This window comes from Delphinapterus leucas, chromosome 3 (genome assembly GCF_059928025.1).
Source record: "Delphinapterus leucas isolate spDelLeu-1000000601 "Yukka" chromosome 3, BTC_Dleu_Yukka2, whole genome shotgun sequence".
NCBI classification, from domain to species: Eukaryota; Metazoa; Chordata; class Mammalia; order Artiodactyla; family Monodontidae; genus Delphinapterus; species Delphinapterus leucas.
The window spans coordinates 126,644,456-126,665,614 of record NC_143131.1 but is presented as its reverse complement, the minus strand read 5'-3'; the positions used below and the strand labels follow the sequence as shown (position 1 = coordinate 126,665,614).

The 21,159-nt window shown below is 42.2% G+C and overlaps 1 protein-coding gene across 15 annotated transcripts in view; it reads right to left on the bottom strand.

Annotated features, from left to right (window-relative positions):
* ABLIM3 (actin binding LIM protein family member 3) overlaps nucleotides 1-21,159 on the bottom strand; it is a 193,549-nt gene that overhangs the window by 106,749 nt on the left and 65,641 nt on the right. For 6 of the 15 annotated variants that reach the window (XM_089909518.1, XM_089909519.1, XM_022590062.3 and 3 more), the window contains one exon: nucleotides 10,914-11,051. The exons of 1 other annotated variant lie outside the window; for it this stretch is intronic. In XM_089909518.1, coding sequence (XP_089765644.1) covers nucleotides 10,914-11,051 — 138 coding nt within the window. Of the gene's footprint in view, nucleotides 1-10,913; nucleotides 11,052-14,756; nucleotides 21,158-21,159 lie in introns of those variants that run through there. 8 more of the 15 variants (XM_089909522.1, XM_089909528.1, XM_089909525.1 and 5 more) reach the window with 4 other exon arrangements.

The following is a 21,159-nucleotide window of genomic DNA, read 5'->3' as shown; positions in this document are numbered from 1 at the left end:
AAAGTCAAAGATCAATGAAGCTAAAACTTGTTTCTTTGAAAAGATAAACTAAATTGATAAACCTTTAGCCAGACTCATCAAGAAAAAAAGGGAGAGGGCTCAAATTCACAAAGCTTTTTCTGCATCTGTTGAGATGATCGTACGGTTTTTATCCTTCCGTTTCTTAATGTGGTTTATCACACTGATTGATTTGCGAATATTGAAGAAGCCTTGCTTCCCTGAAATAAATTCCAGTTGATCTAGGTGTATGATCCTTTTTAATGGTGTATGATACTTTTAATGTATTGTTGATTCAGTTTGCTAGTGTTTTGTTGAGGGTTTTTTGCATCTATGTTCATCCGTGATATTGGCCTGTAATTTTCTTTTTTTGTGATATCTTTCTCTGGTTTTGCTATCAGGGTGGCCTCATAAAATAAGCTTGGGAATGTTCCTTCCTCTGCAAATTTTTGGAAGAGTTTCAGAAGGATTGGTGTTAACTCTTCTCTAAATGTTTGATGGAATGCACCTGTGAAGTCATCTGGTCCTGGGCTTTTGTTTGTTGGAAGTTTTTTAATCACTGTTTCAGTTTCAGTACTTGTGATTGGTCTGTTCATATTTTCTGTTTCTTCTTGGTTCAGTCTTGGAAGGTTTTACCTTTCTAAGAATTTGTCCATTTCTTCTAGGTTGTCCATTTTATTGGAATATGGTTGTTTCTAGTAGTCTCTTACAATCCTTTGTATTTCTGTGATATCAGTTGTAATGTCTCCCAACCCACCAGAAAGTGGGCATAGAGGGAACTTACATCAACATAATAAAGGCCATATATGACAAACCCATAGCTAACATCATTCTCAATGGTGAAAAGCTGAAAGCATTCCCTGTAAAATCAGGAACAAGGCAAGGATGTCCACTCTCACCACTTTTATTCAACATAGTTTTGGAAGTCCTAACCATGGCAATCAGAGAAGAAAAAGAAATAAAAGGAATCCAAATTGGAAAAGAAGAAGTAAAACTGTCACTGTTTGCAGATGACACGATACTATACCTAGAAAACCCTAAAGATGCTACCAGAAAACTACCAGAGCTCATCAATGAATTTGGTAAAGTTGTGGGATACTAAATGAATACACAGAAATCTCTTGCATTTCTATACACTAACAATGAAAGATCAGAAAGAGAAATTAAGGAAGCACTCCCATTTACCATAGCATCAAAGAGAATAAGATACCCAGGAATAGACCTACCTTAGGAGGCAAAAGATCTGTACTCTGAAAACTGTAAGATGCTGATGGAAGAAACTGAAGATGACACAAACAGACAGAAAGATATACCATGTTCTTCGATTGAAAGAATCAATACAGTCAAAATGATTATACTACCCAAGGCAGTCTACAGATTCAATGCAACCCCTATCAAATTACCAATGGCATTTTTCACAGAACTAGAGCAAAAACTTTAAAAATTTGTGTGGAAACACGAAAGACCCAGAATAGCCTAAGCAATCCTGAGAAAGAAAAACGGAACTTGAGGAATCAGGCTCCCTGACTGCAGACTATACTGCAAAGCTAAAGTCATCAAAACAGTATGGTACTGGCACAAGAACAAAAACAATGGAACAGGATAGAAAGCCCAGAAATAAACCCATGCACTTATGGTCAATTAATCTATGGCAAAGGAAGCAAAATATACAATGGGGAAAAGACAGTCTCTTCAATAAGTGGTGCTGGAAAAACCAGACAGCTACATGTATAAGAATGAAATTAGGGACTTCCTTCGTGGTCCAGTGGGTAAGACTCTGCACTCCCAATGCAGCGGGTCCAGGTTCAACCCCTGGTCAGGAAACTAGATCCCACATGCCACAACTAAGTGTTCGCATGCCACAACTAAAGATTCCACATGGTGCAACTGAAAGATCCTGCATGCCATAACTAAAAGATCCTGCATGCTGCAACTAAGGATCCCGCATGCTGCAATGAAGGTCCCCCATGCTGCAACTAAGACCCAACGCAGCCAAATAAATACAAAAAAAAGCTTTAAAAAAAGAATTAAATTAGAACATTCTTTAATACCATACACAAACTAAACTTAAAATGGATTAAAGACCTAAATGTGAGACCAAATACTATAAAACTCTTAGAGGAAAACATAGGCAGAAATCTTTGACACATCACAGCAATATCTTTTTTGATCCATCTCCTAGAGTAATGAAATAGAAACAAATATAAACAAATGGGACCTAATTAAACTCAAAAGCTTTTGCACAGCAAAGGAAACAATAAACAAAATGCAAAGATAACCCACAGAATGAGACAAAATATTTGCAAACAATGTGACCGACAAGGGATTAATCTCCAAAATATACAAACATTTCATGCAGTTCAATATCATAAAAACAAACAATCCAATCAAAAAATGGGCAGAAGACCTAAATGGAAATTTCTCCAAAGACATACAGATGGTCAACATGAAAAGATGCTCAACATTGCTAATTATTAGAGAAATGCAAATCAAAACTGTAATGAGGTGTCACCTCACACCAGTCAGAATGGCCATCATCAAAAAGTCTACAAGCAGGGCTTCCCTGGTGGCGCAGTGGTTGAGAGTCCACCTGCCGATGCAGGGGACACGGGTTCGTGCCCCGGTCCGGGAAGATCCCACATGCCGCAGAGCGGCTAGGCCTGTGAGCCATGGCCATTGAGCCTGCGTGTCTGGAGCCTGTGCTCCGCATTGGGAGAGGCCACAACAGTGAGAGGCCCGCGTACCACAAAAAAATTAAATAAATAAATCTACAAACAATAAATGCTGGAGAGGGTGTGGAGAAAAGGAAACCCTTGTACACTGTTGGTGGGAATGTAAATTGGTACAATCACTATGGAGAACAGTATGGAGGCTCCTTAAAAAACTAACAATAGAGCTACCAAATTATCCAGCAATCCCACTTCCGGGCATATATTTGGAGAAACCCATGGTTCAAAAGGATACATGCACCCCATTGTTCACTGCAGTGCTGTTTACAATAGGCAAGACGAAGCAACCTAAATGTCCATCAATAGACAAATGGATAAAGAAGATGTGGTACATATATACAATCGAATATTACTCTGCCATTAAAAAAGCATGAAATAATGCCATTTGCAGCAACACAGATGGACAGAGAAAGACAAATATCACATGACATAGCTTACATGCGAAATCTTTAAAAAAAAATGATACAAATGAAATTATTTACAAAACAGAAACAGACTCACAGCCTTAGAAAACAAACTTATGGTTACCAAAGGGGAAAGGTTGGGAGGGAGTGATAAATTGGGAGTTTGTGATTGGCATATATACACACCACTGTATTTAAAATAGAAAACCAACAAGGACCCACTGTAAAGCATAGGAAACTTCAGTCAGTATTCTGTAATGGGGGCAGAGTCAGGATGACGGTGTGGGAAAATGGGGAGTTCGCATCTGCCCACAATTAGGGTGCCTGCAGGATGCTGGTGGGGGAACTCGATACCCAAGGAGATGGGAGGAATTCCCAAGCATATCGGTAGGACGTGGGGGGACTGAGAGGAGAGAAGAAGTGGAGGCCACACAGGACCAGTGCCCCTGAGGGGTGGCTGAGATAGGGGAGGGGTTCCCACGCCTGGAGGGACCCACAGGAGCTCAGATAAGGGGGGAACATACCCAGCGTTTCCCCTGCCCAATGGGCAGGGGAAGTCTGCCCAGCTCTTGGGCCTGGTCCATCGCCCTCAGAGGCCCCCTCTGGGCCACGTTGGTACTGGGAGCATAGGACAGAGGCCAGGGGAGAACAGGAGAGGCAGGCAGGAGTGGCCTTCCAGGACTGGAGGGGCGGGAGAGGAGCAGAGGGCATTTGCCCCTCCCACTCAGGTCCAGGAAGCCTGCTGGGCTCCCAGGTGGGGTCCCCCGCCCTCTGAGACCAGAGGCACAAGGCACGCCTGGGCCCCTTCTGTTCCGTTGAGTCTAAGCTCCACACCCCCACACCCCCCAGGGCCTTTTCCAGCCCTGTGGGTCCTAAGCATAGGCCCCACCCACTGCCCAAACCCTACCTTTGCTTAGGTCCCACTCTCCACAGCCAAGGCCTTTTCCCCCACTTTTTTTTTCTTTTTCTTTTCCTTCCTCCTCTTTTTTACTACTGTCATACTGTTGTACCTTCTGGTTATTGATTCATCTATATTTTTATTTTTATATTCTTTCTAACATACCTGTTAGTTTCCTAGTCTAATTTTATTTTTTACTTTGTTATTGTCCTTTTTTTTTTTTTGCCACCCCACACGGCTTGCTGGATCTTGGTTCACTTGCCAGGGGTCAGGCCGAAGCTCCTGCAGTGGGAGGTCCAAGTCCAAACCACTGGACTAACAGACAACCTCAGACCCCAAGGAATATTCATCAGAGTGAGGTCTCGTGGAGGTCCTCATCTCAGCACCAAGACCCAGCTCTAGCAAACAGCCTACAAACTCCAGTGTTGGAAGCCTCAGGCCAAACAACCAGTAAGACAGGAATACAATCCCACTCAAAAAAAAAAAAAAAAGAGACGGCAAAAAAATACGTCACAGATGAAGGAGCAAGGTAAAAACCTATAAGACCAAATAAATGAAGAGGAAATAGGCAATGTACCTGAAAAAGAATTCACAGTAATGATAATAAATATGATCCAGAATCTCAGAAATAGAATGGAGGCACGGATAGACAAAATACAAGAAATGTTTATCAAAGATCTAGAAGCCAGAAGGGAATGGCAGGATATACTTAAAGTGATGAAAGAGAAAAACCTACAATCAAGATTACTCTACCCAGCAAGGACCTCATTCAGATTTGACGGAGAAATCAAAAGCTTTTCAGACAAGCAAAAGCTAAGAGAATTGAGCACCACAAAACCAGCTTTACAACAAATGCTAAAGAAACTTCTTTAGGCAGGAAACCCAAGAGAAGAAAAAGACCCACAAAAACAAACCCAAAACAATTAAGAAAATACATATCAATAATAACCTTGAATGAAAATGGATTAAATGCCCCAACCAAAAGACAAAGACTGGCTGAATGGATACAAAAACAAGACCCATATATATATATATGCTGTCTACAAGAGACCCACTTCAGACCTAGGGACACCTACAGACTGAAACTGAAGGGATGGAAAAAGATACTCCATGCAAATGGAAATCAAAAGAAAGCTGGAGTAGCAATACTCGTATAAGATAAAACAGACTTTAAAATAAAGACTGTTACAAGAGATAAGGATGGACACTACATAACGATAAAGGGATCAATCCAAGAAGAAGATGTAACAACTATAAATGTTTATGCACCCAACATAGGAGCACCTCAATACGTAAGGCAAATGCTAACAACCATGAAAGGAGAAATCGACAGTAACACAATAATAGTAGGGGATTTAACACCCCACTTACACCAATGGACAGATCATCCAAACAGAAAATAAATAAGGAAAAACAAGCTTTAATTGACACAACAGACCAGATAGATTTAACTGATATTTATACAACATTCCACCTGAAAGTGGCAGAATACACTTTCTTCCTAGGTGCACACAGAACATTCTCCAGGATAGATGACATCTTGGGTTACAAATCAAGCTTTGGAAAATTTAAGAAAATTGAAATCGTATCAAGCATCTTTTCTGACCACAATGCTAAGATACTGGAAATTAATTACAGGAAAAAGACTGTAAAAAACACAAATACATGGTGGCTAAACAGTGCACTACTAAATAACCAAGAGATCACTGAAGAAATCAAAGAAGAAATCAAAAAATACCTAGAAACAAATGACAACAAAAACATGATGACCCAAAACCTATGGGATGCAGTAAAAGTAGTTCCAAGAGGGAAGTTTGTAGCAATTCAATCTCACCTCAAGAAACAAGGAAAATCTCAAATAAACAATCTAACCCTACATCTAAAGCAACTAGAGAAAGAAGAACGAAGAAAACCCAAAGTCAGTAGAAGGAAAGAAATCATAAAGATCAGCGCAGAAATAAATGAAATAGAAATGAAGAAAACAATAGCAAAGATCAGTAAAACTAAAAGCTGGTTCTTTAAGAAGATAAACAAAATTGATAAACCGTTAGCCAGCTTCATCAAGAAAAAAAGGGAGAGGATGCAAATCAATAAAATTAGAAATGAAAAAGGTGAAAGCACAACTGACATTGCAGAAATACAAAGGATTATAAGAGACTACTACAAACAACTATATGCCAATAAAATGGACAACCACAAAGAAATGGACAAATTCTTGGAAAGGTACAATTTTCCAAGACTGAACCTGGAAGAATTAGAAAATATAAACAGCCCTATCCCAATTAATGAAATTGCAACTGTAATTAAAAATCTTCCAACAAACAGAAGTCCAGGACCAGATGGCTTCACAGGCGAATTCTATCAAACATTTACGGAAGATCTGACAATAATTCTTCTCAAATTCTTCCAAAAAACTGCAGAAGGAGAAACACTACCAAATACATTCTACAAAGCCACTGTCACCCTGATACCAAAACCAGACAAAGATATCACAAAAAAAGAAAATTATGGACCAATATCACTGATTAATATCGATGCAAAAATCCTCAAAAAATACTAGCAAACAGAATCCAACAATATCTTAAAAGGATCATACAATATGATCAAGTGGGATTTATCCAAGGCATGCAAGGATTTGTCAACATATGCAAAACAATCAATGTGATACACCATATTAACAAATTAAGGAATAAAAACCATATGATCAGGCTTCCCTGGTGGCGCAGTGGTAGAGAGTCCGCCTGCCGATGCAGCGGACATGGGTTCGTGTACGGGAAGATCCCACATGCCGTGGAGCGGCTAGGCCCGTGAGCCATGGCCGCTGAGCCTGCGTGTCCGGAGCCTGTGCTCTGCAACGGGAGAGGCCACAACAGTGAGAGGCCTGCGTACCACAAAAAAACAAACAAACAAAACAACAACAACAACAACAAACCATATGATCATCTCAATAGATGCAGAAAAAGCTTTTGACAAAATTCAACACCCATTTATGATAGAAACTCTCTAGAAAACGGGCATAGAGGGAACCTACTGCAACATAATAAAGACCATATATGACAAACCCACAGCAAACATCATACTCAGTAATGAAAAACTGAAAGCATTTCCACTAAGATCAGGAACAAGGCAAGGATGTCCACTCTCACCACTCTTATTCAACATAGTTTTGGAAGCCCTAGCCACAGCAATCAGAGAAGAAAAAGAAATAAAAGGAATACAAATTCGAAAGGAAGAAGTAAAACTGTCACTGTTTGCAGATACTATACATAGAAAATCCTAAAGATGCCACCAGAAAACAACTAGAACTAATCAGTGAACTTGGTAAGGTTGCAGGACACAAAATTAATGCACAGAAATCTCTGGCATTCCTATACACTAACAACGAAAAATCAGAAAGAGAAATTAAGGAAACAACCCCACTTACCATTGCAACAACAGGAATAAAATAAGTAGGAATTTATTTCTAAATAAATTAAGGAGGCCAAAGATTTGTACTCAGAAAACTATAAAACACTGACAAAAGAAATCAAAGATGACATAAACAGATGCAGAAACATACCATGTTCTTGGATTGGAAGAATCAACACTGTGAAAAATGACTATACTGCCCAAAGCAATCTACAGATTCAGTGCAGTCCCTATCAAACTACCAATGGCATTCTTCACAGAATCAGAACAAGAAATGTTACAATTCTGTATGAAAACACAAAAGACCCTGAATAGCTGAAGCAATCTTGAGAAAGAAAAACAGACCTGGAGGAATCAGGCTCCCCAACTTCAAACTATACCACAAAGCTATAGTAATCAAGACAGTATGGTACTGGCACAAAAACAGAAATACAGATCAATGGAACAGGATAGAAAGCCCAGAGATAAACCCACGCAATATAGTCACCCAGTTTACAAAAAAGGAGGCAAGAACATACAACAGAGAAAAGACAGACTCTTCAATAAGTGGTGCTGGGAAAACTGGACAGCTACATGTAGAAGAATGAAATTAGAAAACTATATAACACCATAAACAAAAATAAACTCCAAATGGATTAAAGACCTAAATGTAAGACCAGATACTATAAAACTCTTAGAGGAAAACATAAGAAAAACATTCTTTGGCATAAGCCACAGCAAGATCTTTTTTGACCCACCTCCTAGAATAATGAAAATAAAAAACAAAAATAAACAAATTGGACCTAATTAAACTTAAAAGCTTTTGCACAGCAAAGGAAACCATAAACAAGATGAAAAGACAACCCTCAGAATGGGAGAAAATATTTGCACATGAAACAACTGACAAAGGATTAATCTCCAAAATATACAAACAGCTCATGGAACTCAATATCAAAAAAACTAACAACGCAATCCAAAAATGAGCAGAAGACCTAAATAGACATTTCTCCAAAGAAGACATACAGATGGCCAAGAGGCACATGAAAAGATGCTCAACATCACTAATTATTAGAGAAATGCAAATCAAAGCTACAATGAGGTATCACCTGACACCAGTCAGAATTATCCAAAAATCTAGAAACAATAAATGCTGGAAAGGGTGTGGAGAAAAGGGAACCCTCTTGTACTGTTGGTGGGAATGTAAATTTATACAGCCACTATGGAGAACAGTATGGAGGTTCCTTAAAAAACTGAAAATGGAAATACCACATGACTCAGCAATCCCACCACTGGGCATATACCCTGAGAAAACCACAATTCAAAAAGAGACATGTACCACAATGTTCATTGCAGCTCTATTTACAATAGCCAGGACATGGAAGCAACCTCAATGTCCATCGACAGATGAATGGATAAAGAAGATGTGGCACATATATACAATAGAATATTATTCAGCCATAAAAAGAAACAAAATTGAGTTATTTGTAGTGAGGTGGATGGACCTAGGGTCTGTCATATATAGTGAAGTAAGTCAGAAAGAGAAAAACAAATACTGTATGGTAACACATATATATGGAATCTAAAAAAAAAAAAAAATGGTTCTGAAGAACCTAGGGGCAGGACAGGAATAAAGACACAGATGTAGGGAATGGACTTGAGGACACAGGGAGGGGGAAGGGTAAGCTGGGACGAAGTGAGAGAGTGGCATCGACATATATACGCTACCAAATGTAAAATAGATAGCTAGTGGGGAGCAGCCGCATAGCACAGGGAGATCAGCTCGGTGCTTTGTGATGACCTAGAGGGGTGGGATAGGGAGGGTGGGAGGGAGGCTCGAGAGGGAGGGGATATGGAGATATATGTATGCATATGGCTGATTCACTTTGTTGTACAACAGAAACTAACACAGTACTATGAAGCAATTATACTCCAATAAAGATGTATTAAAAATATATTCTGTAATAACCTAAATGGGAAAAGAATCTGAAAAAGAATAGATATATGTATATGTAGAGCTGAATCCCTTTGCTATCCACCTTTGCTGTAACACAACATTGTAAATCAACTATTCTTCAATATAAAATAAAAATTAAAAAAATAAAATGAAATAAAAGCCACACAGTTAAAATATACCCCATATAAGCTTCTATAAATAAATTAGGGAATATGAATATGAGATTTATTTGCTCAGTGAAGAGTCCAGTTAGATCCTGGGGAAGGAAATTTGCAACTTTAATGATGGCAGAGGAAGTCAATCTCAGATACATGAGGCTGAAGTTCAGTAGCAGATACTAAAATGAACAGATCTGGGGGTTTCAGTTGACCTTAAATTCAATATACATCAGTGGTGTGAAGTGGCTTCTCGGGAAGTTCATTCAGTATCAGTCACATTAAAGAAATGTAGTCCTTGCTGTATTTGGCAGACCTTGAGAAGTATGGTCTCCTTGCTGTATTTGGCAGACCTTGAGAAGTATGGTCTCTTTTGGGCAGTAGGCTTTAGGGATGATAGTGACAAACCAGAACGGATCAAGGAAGAAGACTTCAGGATGATTATACAAGTTGGAATCATTTCAGATGAGGCCCAGTTTAAGGACCTGCAATATAACTGTGTATGTGGGGCAGACCTGGCTACAAGTATGTGAAGGGCAGCCACTGGGAAAAGCAACCACAAAGAGCTCATCAAACCCCATGAGGACAAATCTAAAACCAAGTGGAAGTTAAAGGTTTGAGGTCAAACATTTTCTTAACTCACAGAGCAATCCAACATCAGAATGGATTCTCTGTGGAACAGGAAGCCTGGAAGAAAAGTTCAAGAAGTGGAGGCTGGAGTGGCATTAGACAGGGACACTGGGGAGGGAGCGTTGTCCTGTTTGGGCCAGAGGGCTCTCCGGGCTCCTTCAGCCGAGTCCCTCTTTTCCTGCTGCTAGTGAGCCTTCTTCCTTTGGGAATGCTTAGCTGGGCTGAGCTAAGGTTTTATAAATCAGCCATGGGTAAGCTGTCACAATTAGAGGTAACGCAGCGTCCATCTGCTCCCAAATTGCAAACCTTACCAAAGTCAAGACGTACCTTCTCCCTTGTGAAACCTAACCTCTGAGGACTGTCACACTCACGTCAGAGCCACGCCAAATTTTAGCCGTGACAGCTTGCTCTTTCATTGGCTCTCAAACTGATTTATAGGCACAAGCCAGTAGTCTTCTCAGATGTGTAAGATAAGCTTGCAGGATTGCCTTTTTCCTTCTGGTCAGTGCTTCCACTCTGGGGTCACCAGGCTCCCTTTCTCCCCACCCCCCCCATATCCCACGGCTTCCCTCACTCTACCCTCCCTCTTCACGCCATGACGCTGAAGGGAGAATTCTCATTACTGGCTCAAGGAAGGTCATTTTAGGCCTTTGCAGGTATCTCAATTGCCTGTGTCTGTTCTGCCTGCCCCATGGCATGTCCTGGGGTGAGAGCATGGCGAGGGATCTGAGAAGGGTGTTGGGAGATTGGGCCTCCTACCTTGACAGGTGAAGCATCTGATGTGGAAATGGTTATTGTGGACGCGAACCACCTCCCCTTTGCAGGTGTCTCCACATCGATAGCATTGGATGACACTGGAGCTGCCCCGGGGATTGTAAGGATTCTGCTGATAAGGAACTGTAAAGAGAAACAAAGAGATCACCATCCAGAAGGTCCTTATTCTTTAAAAAGTCTGCCATAAGAAATGATTATAATCTTAACTGGCAGAAAAAGCAGAAAGGGTGACAATGATTAGCAAAATACCTTCAATACATCATCAGGCTGAGTATGCCAAGCTAAGACATCTTTAGAAGGTGAGTGGCATTAAGATATGAGTCCATAAATCTCCTTAGGTAGGCAGAGACTTATGAGTGAGCATAACCTTTTCTTGCAATAATGGAGGCCAAATTCACAAATGAAGAAAAATAAAAGAGGAAGTTGAGTATTTCAAGGTAAATGATCCAGAAATACTATTTCTTGGGAGATCTCTGGATCAATACCAGGCCCCAAACAAAGGGAATTTAGGTCTTGCCATTGACTCCTGGGTCTCAAGGAAATGGGTGGCTGACTCTGCCTCCAAATGGCCTTTTTGTTGAGCAAGATACAGTCCCTCTCGGCACCTCAGTTTATACATCTATAAAATGAGGATGGACAATGGTGGTTGACTTTCTATAAAGGCATGAAGGGAGGCACTCTAGTTGGAAGGAAGTTGCTGAGGCGACTCACCTTACAACTGCCTTTGAACAGCACTTTCCATAACATTGAGAAAATGTCACATGTGTACAGTTAAGGAGAAAGAGCTGGTGGAGACTATGAAGGGGCTGAAGTCACTGGGCTTGCAGTGCTACAGTCAGCATTTGATGATGCTGTAGACCTATACTTGCCTTTTGAGGCTACTGATCTCTTGCTTAGATTTTCTCATGGCTACTTTTCTAGATTTCCTTTCCCTGAGATATACTTTGCTTGACCATTCTATAATCTGGTCATCTAGCATTTAATAATAATAGGCACCTGCCTAGAACATAAAATTTCAGGGTTGGAAGGGATATTAATAGCTGTCTGGTCCAACCGCATTATATATAAACTGTTGAGATAACTTTGCCAGTGAGGAACCCAATCTTCTCTCTTGGAGGAAGTCCCTAGGGGCCCCAGGGAGAGAACCACTCAATTCCTCAATTTTTACTCAAGGCTGTAGCAACAGTCCACAAACTTCTGCTCATACCCTATTAGGATAAGGCTCACTTTTGTCCTAACTATAAGGATGACCACTTGATTGGAGGGGAACTGGTGTCTAGCATTTAGACATGTAGACTTACTGGCTAAACTCTGAATAAGCATAATATAAGTTAACCTGGACTCACAGAAACCTTGAACTTCCAAGGAACCTAGAGGTCACCTAGTTCAAGGGTTCTTGACCTAGTGTGGTAGTTGTTGTGTCTGTTCACTGAAATTTCAATCTTTTATTCTTGGCACGTGGTGTCTTGCTTGGCAACGAAATGTGAATGGAAATTGTGTGTCACTTCCAACTGGAAGCCCTAGGAGCCAGTATGGTATCTGCCATATTGCCTTCCCATAGCCCAGCAGCCAGTGGTACCCCCAGATGGTGTGCAGGATGCCTCAGCTTGGATCCCTGGCTGAGAAATCCTGGAGCAGAGCTCTAAGCTAACCCAGGTTGAACATCTATCATGAGCCAGGAGGAATATTTGATGGCATATCTTCTAAGATTTTTTTGTTACTGTAGCATACCTGACTGATACACCTGATATCTAATATTTCTCTCTAATGAAATATAAAATTTGGTGTTATATACATTATCCTACAGCTTTTTTCAGATTCTCAAAGATGATCTCCATAACTGATCTCATCCACCCTCCTCCTTTTAAAGTCAAGGAACAGGAAAGCAGGACTTTCGATTACCTCCCACATCTTGAATCATAAGTGCACGGTAGGGCAAAGAGCTGGTTGCTTAGCCCTGAAACTACTATTGCTGAAAACTTTGCTATCTGAGGTGGGAGAATAATACCTTTCTTACAGTCTTTCTCTCAAGGAGTTCATGTCCCTTAAGTTTTTTTTTTCCGTCTTAAATTTAAGACAAAAGTTAAATGAGTTAGCTAGTTAACTAAAATATTAATTAACTCAGTAAATGGGTTAATACATGTAAAGCATTTCAAAACGTACATGAAGTGCTCCACAAATGTATCCAGTGCTCGGTATCATGACCATCACATCCTCCCCAGAGCTCAGAGCAATCTTTCTCCACCCCCAGAATATCCACAAACATTCTCCTTAGTGCTGTCTCCTTTGCTTCTTTTTCTGATTCCTGCTTAATGTCCCCTGGAATATATTTCACTCTCCCGTCTCCCCCCCTCCCCCCAATTTTGGAGAAAAATATAGATTCTATTTATATGAGCAGTGTAATGATCTACTACTGCTAAGGGAAACAAAGCTGTTGAGTCTGAAAATAAAATAGGAATAGTATAATCATCACCATCAATAATGAGAGCTCTTGAAAGTATCCAAAATCCCTCCAGAATCACTAGGCAAACTTTCATCTACCTCTTCTAACTGATCACACCTTATTGCTCAAGAACCAGCAAGATCAATTAAATTTTTCATAATTTGATTTTCTGGGGAGATGGATTAGTGATCATGGTTTTCAGTCAAAACTCAATCTTTGAACCATTCAAATAAAAAGCCATAAAATCAGAGTGAGGGGATGGATTGGGAAAACAGACCTTCTGGGGCAGAGTACCCATGGGCTCCCAGCCCTAACTCTACTGCTCCCTTCAGGATGAGGGTGCTGTTATGGTGATGCTGACTGTGACCAGAGTCCACAAATGTCTGACGCTTATAAATAGTCCCATAAACAGAAATGCATGCATCGCTGGTGTGAGTTCTCCCAGATTGGTGATGTAAGCCGTGACTATAAAAGGTCAGCGGTGTAGCATGATTTGAGCTTACGGACATGTGAAGACCTTTCCTCATCCAGACAGTGCCAATAGGAACTCTGGGGATCAAGGGAAGCTCCACTGAGATATGCCACATCTGCTCTTGCCCTGGAAGCCACCTCATTTTCAATAAGATTTTGTATTCTCAGTTAAGTCAGCAACTTAATCTAACCTTATTGTGTGTGTGTATGGGGGGGTGGTGTGGTGATATCTCTTCCGTCCAATCTATAACACCCTCTGAAACTCTAAAATTTTACTGTTGATTTTCTGCTGGTTATTATTTCCATTAATTTTTATCTCAAAGTACTAAAATTCAGTCATGTGATTTACAATATTTATCTATGGGCAAATGTCTTTTGAATTCCAAATTGACTTATACATGAAGTTTTAGACTGCTTTGTGTTAGGAACTGCCTATCCTTGAGAGCAACACTTGAAAGCAGGACATTAGTTCTTCAAAGCCTCAAAGGACATTAGCTCTTCTCACTTGTGAAATAATCCATGAAGTTACCAAGTTTAGACATATGGGTCATGTGCTATATTTCTAAAACACATGCAAGGAACCTCTGGCTTCTGTTTCATGTTAGTTGGCCAAAAAGTGTACCCAGGAGAGTCATTCCCAGTTACTAGTCCTTAAGCGGTGATGTCCAATAGAATTTTCTGAGATATGGAAATGTTCTATATCTACGCTGTCCAATATAATAATCACTAGCCATATGTGGCTATTGGGCACGTGAAATGTGGCTATTGGGCACTTGAAATGTGGCTAGTGTGACTGAGCTACTGAAATTTTAATTTAATTTTAATTAACATAAATTTACATTGCAATAGCCACATGTGACTAGTTGTTGCCATAGTGGACACGATAACCTTATAGTTTCACAAATAGAACTCACATCAAGAATGAAGAAATTAGGGCTTCCCTGGTGGCGCAGTGGTTGGGAGTCCGCCTGCCGATGCAGGGGATACGGGTTCGTGCCCTGGTTTGGGAAGATCCCACATGCCACGGAGCGGCTGGGCCCGTGAGCCATGGCCGCTGAGCCTGCGCGTCCGGAGCCTGTGCTCCGCAACGGGAGAGGCCACAGCAGTGAGAGGCCCGCGTACCGCAAAAAAAAAAAAAAAAGAATGAAGAAGTTAAACTTGGTTGAATCCTATTTATACAAAAATAACATGTATGAATTAATTTGGGAATACCACCTCAGACTTAAGTTATTTCTTTTTATCCCTGAAGAGGTTAAAAATTGTATTTAAAAATAATTTGCAATAAGAACCAGTTACACACACATTCACCCATCCTGAATTTGATCTGGAGACAAAAGGTTCTGCGCAGTGAAATAAATACTGATTGTTTTTTAAAAGGACAATTTTTCAGGCACTGTAAGACTGAACAATCTTAATCTTTCCAAGAATAAAAGCAAGATAATCAGTTGACAATGGCTATCAGTATACTTTTTAAAAATAAATTTATTTATTTATTCATTTATTTAATTTTTGGCTGCACTGGGTCTTCCCTGCTGCACACGGGCTTTCTCTAGTTGTTGAGAGTGGGGGCTACTCTTCATTGCAGTGCGCGGGCTTCTCATTGCAGTGGCTTCTCTTGCTGTGGAGCATGGGCTCTAGGCACACAGGCTTCAGTAGTTGTGGCATGTGGGCTCCGTAGTTGCGGCTCGTAGGCTCTAGAGCGCAGCCTCAGTAGTTGTGGCGCACAGGCTTAGTTGCTCCGCGGCATGTGGGATCTTCCTGGACCAGGGCTTAAACCCATGTCCCCTTCATTGGCAGGTGGATTCTTAACCACTGTGCCACCAGGGAAGCCCCCAGTACAATTATTTAAGAAAGAAAATCAGCTGGTCAATGACTATGAGATTAAAAATTAAGGGTCTGGGGCTTCTGGAGCCTGTGCTCCGCAGCGGGAGAGGCCGCAGCAGTGAGAGGCCCGTGTAAGGCCAAAAAAAAATAATAATAATAATAAAAAATTAAGGGTCTGAAACATTAAGTATTCTTCTACATGCTTACCAAATCTTTAGTGTTCTAAAGATGAGAAAATACATCTTAATTCCACAACTAAATTTGCAAGTAAAGCTCTTCCCCAAATGTTACCAAGATAATTTAAAACTGCTGGAACAAAACAACATATTGGAAGGGGAGGGGTTACTGGCCCCTCTGAAGTTAAAAGGAGCACGAGAGTTGAATAGCAGAAAACAAATTCAGCATCCAGTTCCTCTACCTGGCCGTTCCTCTCTCCCTCTGTCGTTCCTCATCTTGTGTTTCTCTCTCTGATGGGTAGTGCTGGGGGTATCCTCTCTGCAGTCACCTAGTTTTATACAGGATTGGGCAAATCCTGTAACTTCTCTGGCCTCAATTCCGTCCTTAGTCACCAAGGAGATTGGACAAAATGATTTATAAAATTTCCTCCAACTGAAAACTGGTTCTGTCTCTGTGTGTCCTTTGCTGTACATCTTTCTTTCCCTCCATCCTTTCTCTTCTCCATTAACTTTCTCCCGCTTTTAAACTAGACTGTGCTGTATCTTATCAGATTTATTAGTCTCTCTTAAAAGCAGATAATGGCATGATTCCTCTCTCATAAACAATGCGACCTAAGTTATGTTCTCTTTACTGATGTAGTGCCTGCACCGTTTTCTCCTCTTCTGAGGGTCACTTAACCTTGTAGATAAAAGTGTTCCCACATTCTAATTGAGTCGTCTTTATAAAATAGTCTTTAAAAGGTAGAAGCACCTATGCAAGGGTGGGGTATAATTAAAAGAGTGACAAAACTGATGTGGAGACAGTATAACAACTGTGAATAATTGGCTGGAAGTGTAATAAAAACAGTGGAGCTTCTGTCTGAACAGTGAAACATCAAGCAGAGCATCAACTGGTTCAGCAATGAGCTCGCAACAGCCTGGGGCCCAGGAAAACAACCAGGTACAGCAGCTGTCACATGTCGCCAGCTCCCAGAGTACCCTTAGTGTGTTCGCAGGTATTCGCTAAAGACCCAGGAGGAGACGCAAGTGAGGATCCAGGCATTTCACAGGTAGAAAGCTATCCGTCTGAAAGGTTAGGGCGGGGTCTGGCTATAAGAGTTATCTGGTAGTTCAGAAACAGGCCCTTCAATTTGATTTTGGAGTTGAATCAGAACACACGGCACTGATCCTGTTTCCTGTGTAAGACCACCGAGATGTGGGATCTCTGTGTGGGAAGTGGTGCGAAGACGCTCACGGCACAGAGGTCAAGGGTGTAGATGCTGGAGTCAGGAGGGCTGCGTTTGTGTCACAGCCCTACCACTTGGCTAAGTTATGTGAGACCCGTCTTAGTTTGCTCATCTCTAGAGGGGGAGTAACTCCGGTCACTTGTGAGTATTAAATTACCTAAAGCCATATAAAAATGTTTAGTACACTGCTTGGCATGTCACTTGGGCTCCATAAGTATAAGCAATAGTTAATATTAAAGAATCTTCAAAGCCATGTACCGCTACCTCCTACTCAATGCAAGAGTTCTTTCTAAATTACTACCCCTACCAGCTTGCCACTGAGCTTTGCTTGAACATTGTCAAATCCGTTTTTGGACCAGTCCAGCTTGGGCAAAGGTTTTCTGGTTTTCCCTCCCTGCTGTCAAGAAAAATGCCCTTGGCTGCAGCCCATTCCACCAAAAGCAACCTCCTTTTTTCTCCCCCATCTCCAAACTCTCTCTGTAGGTTTGAGCTGCAGAGGTGGGTGGCTGACATGCTTTTGATATATCCTGCAGAGGAATGTGTGAATTGGGTGTTTCCTGTTGTGGGAATGAGAGGCTATGATCTATGTTTTCCTGGGGTGGTGTATTTTGGGCACATCTGCTGTTTCCAGGGGGATGTGTTAGCGTGCTTGTTGTCTGTGCATACTTTGAATAAGTGAGTAATTTGTTTTCTGAAAACTCTGATAGGAAGACGGTGAGAGCTGCTTCTGGTAACCCCGAAGGGTCACACGTGTGTCATCTCATTGTGTCATTACATCTATGTTCCTCATGTGAATACCTGGAACCAGACTCTTAGAGCTGAGGTTTAACATTACAACAGGTGGGCTGGGGGTCAGTGTTCCAAGATGCAGAAGCATACGAGAGAGTTTGAAATGGAAGACATGCATGAAGAAACTAGAGGGGTAAATGCATAAGGGAAAGTCTGGGAGGATAATAACGGATATTATTATTCCATTAGGAACTGTGCTCAGCAATTTACATATGTCATCTTACTGAGTTTTCATAATTCAGGAGGAGCTATTATTATTATCTTTATTTTTCAGATGAGGAAATGGAGACCCAGAAAACTAAGGTCATTTGTCCAAGGTTACACGGTTAGTAAATGGCAGAGGCAGGATCTGGACCCAGGAAGTCTGACTCTAGAACCTGTGCTCTCACCACTAAGCCCTACTGCCTGCCATGCAGAAGAGCCAACAGTGGCTACCTCTGGGGAGGAAGTAGGCTCTGGGGGGTGGGCAAAAAGGGTATCTAATTTTTTTCCCTCAACAGTAATCATCCATTGCCCAGTTGAATACATACATACACACACACACACACACACACACACACACACACACACACATGAATTTTACAAAGATTTAAGAATAATGATGGAGGGTACTAACATACAGACCAGGAAACTGGGAACAGTAAATCAGCTGCTCTGGCAGACGATGAGGAAACTGTGATTGCTGCCCTGCGGCCAGGGGCTATCAGCCTTGAGCGGCTTCCCTGGCATGGGCAGGGACAGCCTGACAGGTGGGCATCTGGGTGCCCTGAGACAGGCAGGCTCTGCAGGTGCTGGCAGCTGCAGCAGAGCAGAAGCAGGCGCTCTCTGGGAACCTCACAGATGGCCCCGGCCTGGCCACAGTTTCCCATGTCAGCAGGCCAGTAAAACAGTCTGTCACCCCAAGACAATGTTGTAAAGCCTTTGCTACAGCAGAAACTCCTCCATAGCCTCCCTCTGCCAGGCTCCACAGCGTGTACCATGGTCATGGCGTGCAGCTGGCAACACAGCTCGTGCCGCCTTCCTCAGCAACGTGTTGTCAGGACATGTGTCAGAACTGCACGCTCTTGGCCAGACAGACTGCTCTTGCTTAACAGCCAGCTGCCACGCTACAGCTACAGCAGAGAGGACCTGGGCTAGACCCAGACGGCCTTCCCCAGGGTGAGCATCATGGGCCAGGAAATCTGAGCTGAGGTCCACAAAGGGATTGATGTATTTCTCACTTGTTAGTGAAGTCACTTGATAAAATGAGAACTGCATACTCGTTACTCATTTTGCAAATTCAGAAAGTCGACCCGGGTGTAACGTCATAGAATTAACTTTTCACTTTTTTCTATATTAATCTCATTGTAAAAAACTCAAAACTGTATACTTCCAATTGAATTCAATCAAACACTTTAAGATAGGACAAAAACAAACTCATTTCTTTCTTATAACTCAACTTGGTTCCTATTTCAAGACAAGCAGAAACTAAGTTTCGGTGAGTTTGCCCCTCTGCTCCCCCACCCCGTCCTGTTCACTGGGGCTTGTGTCCCCGCCTTGGCTCAGGGGGCAGGTGCACAGGGCCTCTTTCTAAGGACTCAATGAGACCCGTGTTCTCACTTCTTTGAGATTCTCCTCCCCACCTGTGAGCCAGGCAATGAAGTTTGTTAGCTGTGAGTAAAGGAGCCCTTTCTGCCCTCCCTAATTTACGGTTTCTCTAGAACATTTAACTTTGAGATGAATCCTTCCTGATCTAAGGGCACAGACGTCTGAAATCCAAAAGCCAGGAAGTGACCCCTTTTGTCTCTGCCTTCCGCTGCCCATCCAGGCCCTGAGGCCTCGCTCCCTGAAGAGAGGGAAGGCTCAGGAGGGCTGGGAGAGGGAAATGCCAGTGAATATTTCAAAACTGTCATCTTGCTACACTTGGTCATGGGGCTTTAGGAATATAATATACAGAGCTGTGTAAGAATGACTGAGGAATAGACAAGATGTGATGGAGAAAGGGAAAAATCCCAAGGTGTCTGCCAGCCTTGGCATTTTTCCCACTTTGGAGTGGCTCCTGTCAATTAACACCAATTCTCTTGTCACTGCTGACTCTGTCCCTCGATACCTTTACCAAGCCCCCGGTCAGAGACTCTGGGAGCTGTAAAAATAGCTAACAGCTAACATGAATTAGGCAATTACTATGTGCCAGGCCCTGAGCTTCATACCTACCATCTCATTTAATTCTCACAACCACTCCATGAGACAGACACCATATGATCTATTTTATATATTTTGTATTTTGTGTATGGGGAATCTGAGGCACAGAGAGGTTAACTAATCTGCCTGAAGTCACATCACATGTACATGTTAGATGCCTAAACAGGCATCGGTAGGACTAGGAGAGGCTCAGTTTTCTCTCCTCTCCTCGGGGCATCTCCAGCAGGGTATCCTTTGCTCAGCATCTCCTGAGGGAAAGGAGACCTGGCCAGGTATCCCTAACAGGGAGAACAGTGCTGCCCCACACTGAGGCCTTGTGGCACCCTTTCCACCTTTTCCTTATCTGAAAACTACTATTTGGGTTTCGTCTGGGGCCCTGGAAACCGTGTTGGAAATAGAGGAACTTCAGGAAGCCAGCAATTGTCTTTGTGCTTTGAGTGACTCAGTCCCTTGGCTTCTGGGCCAGAGGTTTTAATACTTATACAATGTTTGCTTCCTGAGACTCTGGCAGGCCATCAATCTCTGATATGTTGTGGGGAAATCCAAGGAATAGCAGCTGTCACCCGGGTTCCCCTTAACTTACAGATTTTCAGTATCAGAGCAGAGAGCGTGTAGAAAACATCTGTATGTCTAGAGGTTTCCCTCCTCTTTTTTTCCAAAGCTATGAACCCTTTATTGAAATGATGAGATGGCCTCTAGGTTATACTGATTCCATTGCAAACCATGCTTGGAACGCAAACACATGATGGCCTGGTGGTCACTCAGGGAAATCCCTCACACCAGGGTTGCTGGCATTGGATGTGGCTCCCAGACACCTTTACCTGGGAGGCCTGGTGTTTGTTCTTAAATCCTTCCAGAGGCACAGTTGTTCCTGAGTCTTCCTTTTGCCTCACCTCTGGCCAGCTTCCCGCCTGCACTGCCAGGCCTTGAAGGCATGGTGTTGTGATCCCCGCCTAGGGGCCTAGGGCTCCAGAGGTGCTGTGACTGCCCTGGGGTAGGGCCTGGTGTGCCACCTACTTGTGACCCCTCTCTCCCCAAGGTAGTCCCCAGGGCACCTCCTGTCCCATCTCATCCACGTTCCCACCTTCACAGATACAGCCCTGAGGCTCAGAGAAAGGAGA